The sequence below is a fragment of the Aotus nancymaae genome, unplaced genomic scaffold (assembly GCF_030222135.1).
Source record: "Aotus nancymaae isolate 86718 unplaced genomic scaffold, 86718_ANA_hifiasm-v0.15.2.pri h1tg000039l, whole genome shotgun sequence".
Lineage (NCBI taxonomy): Eukaryota > Metazoa > Chordata > Mammalia > Primates > Aotidae > Aotus > Aotus nancymaae.
This window is the reverse complement of record NW_026988453.1, coordinates 7,094,079-7,104,168: the sequence shown is the minus strand read 5'-3', so window position 1 is coordinate 7,104,168 and position 10,090 is coordinate 7,094,079. Positions and strand designations below refer to the sequence as shown.

The 10,090-nt window shown below is 43.3% G+C and overlaps 1 protein-coding gene across 1 annotated transcript in view; it reads left to right on the top strand.

Annotated features, from left to right (window-relative positions):
- Positions 1-312: 312 nt before the first annotated feature.
- LOC135268206 (metallothionein-1L-like) overlaps positions 313-10,090 on the top strand; it is a 38,277-nt gene continuing 28,499 nt past the window's right edge. Inside the window, exons 1-2 of the mRNA XM_064360201.1 lie at positions 313-328; positions 717-830. Coding sequence (XP_064216271.1) covers positions 313-328; positions 717-830 — 130 coding nt within the window. The remainder of the gene's footprint in view (positions 329-716; positions 831-10,090) is intronic.

Sequence of the window (10,090 nt, the reverse complement as noted above, 5' to 3'; positions counted from 1 at the left end):
AAAATGGGCAAAAAACTTAAAGAGACATTTCACCAGAAAAGGTAAACAGACAGCAAATAAGCACAAGAGAAGATGATTAGCTTCATTAGTCATGAGGAGCAACATGGCGAAACCCCATCTCTACCAAAAAAAAAAAATACATAAATAACAAGGTAAAGTTAGTGGACGAAGACGTCCTGGAAAGGATAAGCAGAGGTTACAAGGATAAAATCTTGCAAGAATATGAAAGTATTTTGGAAAGTATAACTTATAAAAGTAAAGGTTTCATAATTTTCTTTGTATTCCCCCGTAAGTTCTAGCATAATATTGGACATGTCGCTGGTATCTGGTAAATGTTTCTTATTCATTCTTACTATAGGGTTCATAAATAAATTGTTTAATGAGTGGAAAGGCATTCAAGTTAAAGGAGAGTGTCCAGAAAAGATTCCTACAGATTAGCCCCAGACATGACTCAGGTCCCAAGGACTTTTCCCCTTGTTCTGCACAGAGTTTAGGGTTGGCCACCTTTTATTTTCTTGATCCAGGATAATTGAGGTCACACTTTTAGCTATGGCGTGGTTTGCAGTTTGAGTAGCTGGTGACAATCTCGTACTTCCTGTTCTACAAAAAGATGTAGGTTCTGATGGGTATGGGGACACAAGACGCTACCTGCCCAGGTGGGCATACTTCCTGCAGCAGCCCCCTCTGAGTGCCTCCCCCTCCTGCCTGACCGCCAGGCTGTGTTCTGCAGAAACCAGCATTGATGCTATCTCGTTTCTCAGATCTGCAAGGGCCCTCTCAGCTGCAGATTGGTAATGTGACAATTAACCATCAAGGTTGCGAAGACTCAGGTATGAGGCACACAGCAGCAACCAGCTCCGGCAGTCAGCATCTTGCTAGCTAGCCCACCTGCACCCCGGAAATCTGGTGATGCTATGAATTGCAGAAGTGGAAGAAAACTGCTCCATTAACTGTCTTTGCTCACCCCTCTAGGGCCATAAAAGCTCTTGACTTTCCCCCATCAAAAGGATCTCTTCCCCAACAAGCTATACACTAGGGTATAAAGAATTTTATTCTAATAGATCCTATAATGCTCTTTCCTTTAGGAAACCTTCCAGCTGAACACTTCACCTGGACACTGAAATTCATCTTTTTTTCCCCTAAGTTTTCTTTTGTTCTGAACTCTAAGATTTACTTATTTTTTCAATGAGAACACCCTACTCTTACTCCACTATCGTAGTGTTTTGGTTTTTTGTCACTGGAGGCTGGATCTTCATAAGTATACCTATCTTAAATTTTAATATCATAGAAAGGCACTGGCTTTGAGCTTGTATGGTAGAATCTAGCAATACATGATTTTTAAAATAATAAGCACACTACATAGCTGGGAAAACAAAGGTGTAGTTAAAAAATATTCCCAGCTTTCAGGTTCCCCCTCTAGCAATTCCCTTCCTGTCTCTAAGGAAAAGAAACTGGATTCCATGCATCACCAAGAAGTTTGGAAACTGAAAGCCACCCATTCCCTGCCAAAATGTTTTTTGGGGATATATTTTTAAAGGCAGTAAGGCAGCCAGACACAGTGGCTCATGGCTGTAATCCCAGCGTTCTAGGAGGTCAAGGCCAGAAGATCTCTTTGAGACCAGGAGTTCAAGACCAGCCTAGGCAACATAGCAAGACTACATTGAGAAAAAACAAGTCCAATAAGGTAAAAGACCTACTTATCTCTTTTCCCCCTTTCATATGCTCAGAACTACAAGGGTCCCAAACCAAGGATTCACGAATTAGAAGTCATTTCACATATATTTATATTTATTATTTTTTTATTTTTATTTTTGACACAGTCTCTCTCTGTCACCCAGGCTGGAATGCAATGGTGTGATCTCAGCTCATTGAAACCTCTGCCTCCCAAGTTCAAGCGATTCTGCTGCCTCCCGAGTAGCTGGGATTACAGGCATACGCCACCATTCCTGGCTAATTTTTGTGTTTTTAGTAGAGACATGGTTTCACCATGTTGTCCAGGCTGGTCTCAAAACTCCTGACTTCGTGATCTGCCCCCCTTGGCCTCACAAAGTGCTGGGATTACAGGCATGAGCCACCGCGCCAGGTTATTTATTATTATTTCCTAGTTCAACAATGTTTTTCACATTCAACGCCAAAATATAGACACTGCATTTTGTAACCCTACCCACTACCCTCACACACCCATAACACTCTCCTCTCCTGGTTTCCTCATGGTGAACAGGCAATGCCTAAGCCCTCCTGCCTACCTACCATGAACTCTTACTTTGCTCCAGTTCTCGCACTAGGGCTCAGATGCCCTGTTAATTTTATCCTTCTAGTTGGGGCCAAACCTGGGAGATTCTTTCCCAGAGGCAGGAAGTACTATGAAAGCCTGGGGAGATTTCCCAACCCCACCCACAGAAGCTAAGTTAGGAAAAGCCTGTAGAGGCGATTCATGGGCTTTAAGTTCATGTATCCTAAACAAAGGCAGTCACCCAGAGGACCGTCTCCTAGTCAACTCAACCACAAACCATGGAATGGCTCCTATGCCAGGAGAGACCAAGGCAGTAAGGGGAAATTTTCTAACCAATCAGCTTTCCCCTTAGACTGTGAAGGAGGAGGAGGCTTTGGGACCAAGTAGGGGAAAACAGAAAGCAATACCTGGGTTAACCAGATGCAGAAAGAACAAGCATCCCTGGGCGGACCTGGGAGGCTCCCTCTACAACAATGGGAGCATAAATTAGAACCTGAACTTCGGTGGCAATCAGTTTTCACCAATGTAACAAATCCAGAGCTCAGATGATGTTTAAAGTGATGGGGACTGAAAAGGTTGCCACCTTGGTTCTATCATTAAGGCTGTTAACACTCTTTTTTCTTCTTGTTGCTTAGCATAATCCACAGAGTTATAACATTCTTGGTCAGGCGCGCTGGCTCATGCCTGTAATCCCAGCACTTTGGGAGGCCGAGGCGGGTGGGTCACCTGAGGTCAGAAGTTCGAGACCAGCCTGACCAATGTGATGAAACCCTGTCTCTACTAAAAATACAAAAATTAGCTGGGCATGGTGGCGTGCACCTGTAATCCTAGCTACTGAGACAGAAGAATTACTTGAACCCGAGAGGCAGAGGTTGCAGTGAGCTGAGACGGGGCCAGTGCACTACATACAGCCTGGGCAACAAGAGCAAAACTCTGTCTCAAAAACATACGAATACAAATACAAATAAAAAAACATTCTTGGGGCAAGGAACAATGAACCTTTGGCTTCCATATATTCTATAACAGCAGAAATTTCCCAGGCAACACAGAGGTAATAGGTTTCAAATCCTTTTTTTTGGAGACAGGGTCTCACTCTGTCACCCAGGCTGGAATGTAGTTGTATGATCTCAGCTCACTGCAGCCTCCACCTCCCAGGCTCAAGCAATCCTCCCACCTCAGCCTCCTAAAGTAGCTGGGACTACAGGCACTCACCACCACACCCAACTAAGTTTTAAATTTTATGTAGAGATGGGGTTTTATGTAGAGATGTTGCCGAAGCTGATCCTCCTAGGCTCAAGTGATCCTCCCACCTCGGCCTCCCAAAGTGCTGGGAATACAGGCATGAGCCACTGCACTCAGCCCCAGAAAACTTTTTTAACCACTGCACAGTAATGCCTGACATTGGTGCAGCCCTTTGATTTCAAGTACATTTGATTCCTCCAGCAGTCATCAGAGGTTGTTAGACTCACTTCCTCTGCAATGATTAGGAAGGATAAGTAATACAGAGATAGGGGACTGAGTGCCTTGAAAGCAAGCCTCACTTTTGTAAGAATCCCAGCCTAGCAGGGCTGTGGTAAGAGAAGCGGGCAAAGCAAAAGGAAGTTTGTTACTGATACTCAGTGCTATGGAGTGATAATGCAACCGTTCATCTTCCTGTTGAAGAGTTTGACATGCTTTCACAGTCATGAAAGAAACTCTCTCAGATTGTTTTTAAAAATTTCTTCAAGAGAGCAGCAATACCTTCCTGCACGCGCAGTCTAACACATTTCCATGGTGACTGCTCTAACATAGCGTGGTGTGTATTTCTTGTTTCTGTGGCTGCCCTTCATTTGAGCCCGCTCCTTATATTTGGAGAATCCCCTACCCTTTGAGCTTTAGTAAAAAGCAGGGCCAATGTCCCACTATAGAAGGACCCGACACTCACCGCCCCAGCACCTATTGCCACAAAGGAGAAGGCATGTGACCTTGGCTTGACCAACTGGACATGTCCACCCGAGGTGTTGCCTGAGGAAATAGTGATGCAAAGAAAGAAGCAGGAAAACTCTTTATTCCAACAACAGTAACATTCAGGCTTCATGCCAGGGATGGCATTCGGTGTCTGGTGCCTGCAGCAAGAAAGGCTTTGTGAGACTATGGAGTGACCTTGGCAGTGGTCGTGTCTCGCTCTCTCCCTCCCCTTTATTTGTGATCCCTGAAAGTGTAGTCTTAGTCTTCCTCCCCTTGATTTATGTCCATTTGCAGAGCTTGTGTCTCCAGGTAATCTGTGAATTTCCAACTCCTCTTGGTTGCTTCAGGCACAAACTTGGGAGACCTCTTTGAGTTTCCTCCATAACCTTATATGTAATCCAGTAGGAAATTCTGGAAGTGGCCCATTTCCTCCACTAGCATTCCGTGGCCCAAGTCACCATTATCTCTCACCTGAATTACTGCAATAGACTCCTTTAAAAAAAGAAAATTAGTTCATCAAAATTTTTTTGTTGACAAAAATCATATATTTATTATGTACAACATAATGTTTTGAAATATGTATATACTGTGTAATGGCTAAATCGAGCTGAATAGCATATGCTTGACCTCACATTTTTGTTTTTTTGTAGTGAGAAGGCTTAAAATCTACTGTCTTTGTGATTTTGAAGAACACAACACTTTTTTTTTTTTTTTTTTTGTGTGTGTGTGTGTGTGTGTGTGTTTTGAGATGGAGTTTCACTCGTCGCCCTAGGCTGGAGTGCAGTGGCACAATCTTGGCTCACTGCAACCTCCTCCTCCTGGGTTCAATTGATTCTCCTGCCTCAGCCTCCCAAGTAACTGGGATTACAGGCACGTGCCACCACATCCAGCTAATTTTTGTATTTTTAGTAGAGACAGGGTTTCACCACATTGGCCAGGCTGGTCTTGAACTCCTGACCTCAGGTGATCTGCCTGCCACGGCCTCCCAAAGTGCTGGGATTAGAGGTGTGAGCCACCGCACCCGGTCCAACACATTAATTATAGTCACCATGTTTTACAACAATCTCTTGAACGTATTCCTTCTAACTGAAAATTTGTATCCTTTGATGAGTATCTCCACTCCTAACACCCAGACTCTGGTAATCACCATACTACTTTCTGCTTCTATGAATTCACTTTTTAAGATTCCACTTATAAGTGAGATTATACACTATTTTTTTTTAGACGGAACCTTGCTCTGTCGCCCAGGCTGCAGTGCAAGGGCGTGATCTCGGCTCGCTGCAACCTCCACCTCCTGCATTCAAGCGGTTCTCCTGCCTCAGCCTCCCGAGTAGCTGGAATTAGAGGCGCGAGCCACTGTGCCCAGCTAACTTTTGTATTTTCAGTACAGATGGGGTTTCACCACGTTGGTCAGGCTGGTCTTGAACTCTCGATCTCTAGCAATTCGCCTGCCCCGAACTCCCAAAGTGCTAGATTACAGGCATGAGCCACGGTGCCTGGCCACTATTTGTCTTTTTGTGTGTAGCTTATTTTACTTAACATAATATCCTCCAGCCCTTTGATTTCAAGTACATTTGATTGCTTCAGCAATCAGAGCAAATAATGGATGTCTTCCAGGTTCATCCATGCTGTTGCAAATGACAGAATTTTCTTCTTTTTAATTTATTAGCATGTTAAGTTGCAAGAAACAGGATAATTTTATTTATTTATTTATTTCATTAATAATTTTATTTATTTCCATTAATGGACATTCAGGGTGAGTCCATATCTTTGCTACTGTGAGTAGATGATGCAGTGAACATGGGAGTGCAGATATCTCTTCAACAGACTAATTTTATTTTCTTTGGATATATACCCAGTAGTGAGACTGCTGGATCATACGGTAATTCCAGCTTTAAATTTTTGAGGAACCGCCATACTGTTTTCCATAATGGCTGTACTAATTTACATACACCCTAAGAGTGTGCAAGGGTTTCCTTTTCTTCACGTCCTGCTAACACTTATCTTTTCACTTTTCGATTAATAGCCGTTCTAAGAGGTGGAAGCTGATAGCTCCTTCGTTTTAATTCGCTTTTCCCTGATGATTGGTGACATTAAGTTTTCACATACCCATTGGTCATCACACACCTGTTGGCCATTGCGTGTCTTGGTTTGAGAAATGGCTCTGCAGATCCCTTGCCCATGTTGTAATCGGGTTATTTGTTTTCTTGCTATTGAATTGTTTGGATTCCTCATGTGTTTTGGATACTAACCCCTTATTAGATGTGTGGTTTGCAGATGTTTTCTCCCATTCCACAGGTCGTCTCTTCACTCGGTTGATCGTGTCCTTGGCTCTGCAGGAGCTTTCCGGGTTGTTGTAATCCCGTTTGTCTGTTTTCACTTTTGTGGCCCGTGAAACAGCCTCAACTGGTTTCTCTGCTTTCATTTTTGCTCCCATACAGACCTCTCCGCACAGGTGGAGTCCGTTATCTTTTACAATCATAAGCGAGATCGTGTCACTGCTCTGCTCGAAGTCACCCCACAGCTTCTCATTACGCAAAATAAACTGCAAAATGCTCGTCAAGATCTCCGTGATCGGCCTCTCTCCACCTTTCTCATCTCGTCTCCTCTCACTCCTTTACTTGCCCACCCCACCCTGCTGCACCAGTCTCTCTTCAGGTCCTCAAAATGCCAAGCGCACTCCTGATGCTGGACTTTCGGACTTGTCATTCCCTCTGCCTCGAATGCTCTTCTCCAAGATTCCTCACTCCCATCGGGTCTCTGCTTAACTGCTGCTTCAACAAACAGGCTTCCTTGACCACCTATCTAAAATTGCACTCCTCTCTCCTGCCAGTTCCCCTCTATTTTTCTTTGCTAACATCTGAACCATTCCTCCTTATTTTTTTAATTCAAATGTATATATGAATGCATTTGTTCGTCTGTCTCCGCCGCCAGGATGTAAGCTCCATGAGAGTAGGGACTTCGTCCATTTGTTTTCCGCCGTATCCCCAGTGCCTAAAAGAGTACATTGTACATAGTGAGCGCTCTGCGAATACATATTAAGTAGATGTATTCACCAAATACATTTCATTTCTGTCTAAATCTGCCACAGCTGATTTCTGTTTCTTGCAACTTAACATGCTAAGAAGCTATCTGATAGACGTCATGTAAGAGACTGGGAATCAAACTTCTCATTTATTGACTTTGGGCAAAGTCACTTAGCACTCTGGGTCTCAGTTTTTTAATATATTACCCCTCTTTTCCCTTAGATAATTTTACAATTTTATAATTTTTTAAAATGCTGTATTTTCTTTCTTTTCTTTTCTTTTTTTTTTTTTTTTTTTGAGACAGAGTGTCGCTCTGTCACCCAGGCTGGAGTGCAGTGGCACAATCTCCGCTTACTGTAACCTTCCCCTCCCAGATTCAAACGATTGTCCTGCCTCAGCCTCCCAAGTAGCTGGGTGCGCACCACCATGCCCAGCTAATTTTTGTATTTTTACTAGAGATGGGGTTTCCCTATGTTGGCCAGGTGGGTCTCAAACTCCTGACCTCAAGTGATCCACCAGCCTCGTCCTCCCAAAGTGCTAGGATTAGAGGCGTGAGCCATCGTGCCCGGACAAAATGCCATATTTCAAAGCAACAATAGAAGAATGATTTTTCCAAACTATATACAGTCATATAATGACATTTTGGTAATGACAGATCACATATACCACGGTGGTTCTGTAAGATGAGAATGGAGCTGAAACATTCTTGTTGCCTAGTGACATGGGAGCCCTCGTGACATCGTAGACATTGTCATAGCACGATGCATTACTCATATGTCTGTGGTGATGCTGGGATAAATGAATCTATTGTGCTGCCAGTCATATAAAAGTATAGCATATACAATTATATACTGTATGTAATATATTTTATTTTTAAAGATTTAGAGGTACATGTGCAGTTGTTTTACATAGATATATTGTATAGTGGTAAATCTGGGCTTTTTTTTTTTTTTGAGACGGAGTTTCGCTCATGTTACCCAGGCTGGAGTGCAATGGCGCGATCTCAGCTCACCGCAACCTCCGCCTCCTGGGTTCAAGCAATTCTCCTGCCTCAGCCTCCCGAGTAACTGGGACTACAGGCACGCACCACCCTGCAGCTAATTTTTGTATTTTTAGTAGAGACGGGGTTTCATCTTGTTGACCAGGATGGTCTCGATCTCTTGACCTTGTGATCCACCCGCCTTGGCCTCCCAAAGTGCTGAGATTATAGGCGTGAGCCACCACGCCCAGCCCTAAATCTGGGCTTTTAATGTACCCATCACTCACAGTATTCATTGTGTCCAATAGGTAGGATTTTATCCCTCACCCCCTCCATTTTCTACCTTGTGGAGTCTCCAGTATCTATTATTCCATTGTGTATATCTGTGTATACCCACTGTTTAGCTCTCACCTATAAGTGAGAATATATAATACTTTTCAACGCAAAAAAATACTTGATAATGATAAATGAATATGTTACTGGTTTATGTATATACTATACTATACTTTGTATTGTTATTTTAGAATGTACCCCTTCTATTTATACATATATTTTTAAAGTTAACTGTAAAAGAGTCTTAGGCAGGTCCTTCCTGAGGAAGTCCAGAAGGCGGCATTGGTATCATTGGAGGTGATGGCTCCAGGCATATCGTGGCAACTGGGGATCTTCCAGTGGGACAAGATGTGGAAGGGAAGACAGTGCTATGAATGACCCTGGCCCTATGTAGGCCTAGACCAATGTGCGTGCTTGTGTCTTAGTTATTAACAAAAATGTTTAAAAAGAAAACATTTAAATAGAAAAAAAAGCATATATAATAAAGATATAAAAAATTTTTTCATATAGGTGTATAATGTATTTGTGTTTTAAGTGACGTGTTAATATGAAAGAATCAAAAAGTAAAAAAAAAAAAAAAAAAAAGCCGGGCGCGGTGGCTTAAACGCTTGTAATCCCAGCACTTTGGGAGGCCGAGGTGGGTGGATCACGAGGTCAAGAGATCGAGACCATCCTGGTCAACACGGTGAAACCCTGTCTCTACTAAAAAAAAATACAAAAAATTAGCTGGGCACGGTGGCGCGTGCCTGTAATCCCAGCTACTCAAGAGGCTGAGGCAGGAGAATTGCCTGAACCCAGGAGGCGGAGGTTGCGGTGAGCCGAGATCGCGCCATTGCACTCCAGCCTGGGTAACAAGAGCGAAACTCTGTCTCAAGGGAAAAAAAAAAAAAAAGAAAGAAAATTTTCAAGTTGGGTGTGGTGGTTCATGCCTATAATCCCAGCACTTCGGGAGGCTGAGGTGGGCAGATCGCTTGAGTTGAGGAGTTCAAGACCAGCCAGGGCAACATGACGAAACCCTGTCTCTACAAAAAAAATACGAAAATTAGCCAGCATGGTGGTGCATGTCTATAGTCCCAGCTACTCGGGAGGCTGAGGTGAGAGGATCACATGAACCCGGGAGGCTACAGTGACCTGAGATAGCACCGCTGCACTCCAGCTTGGGGATGAAGTGGAACCCTGTCTCAGAAAAAGAAATACTAAGTTTATAAAATAAAAAAGTTATGGTAAGTTAAGGTTAATTTATTATCGAAGAAAGAACATTTTAAAGTACATTTAGTATAGCCTAATTGTGCAGTGTTTATTTTTATTTATTTATTTTGAGACAGAGTCTTGCACTGTTGTCCAGGTTGGAGTGCAATGGCACAATCTCGGCTCACTACAACCTCTGCCTCCCAGGTTCAAGTGATTCTCCTACCTCAGCCTCCCATGTAGCTGGGATTACAGATGTCAGCAACCATGCCCGGCTAATTTTTGTATTTTTAGTAGAGATGGGGTTTTGCTATGTTGGCCAGGCTGGTCTCAAAACTCCTGAACTCAGGTGATCTGAGCTATGGCCTCCCAAAACGCTGGGAT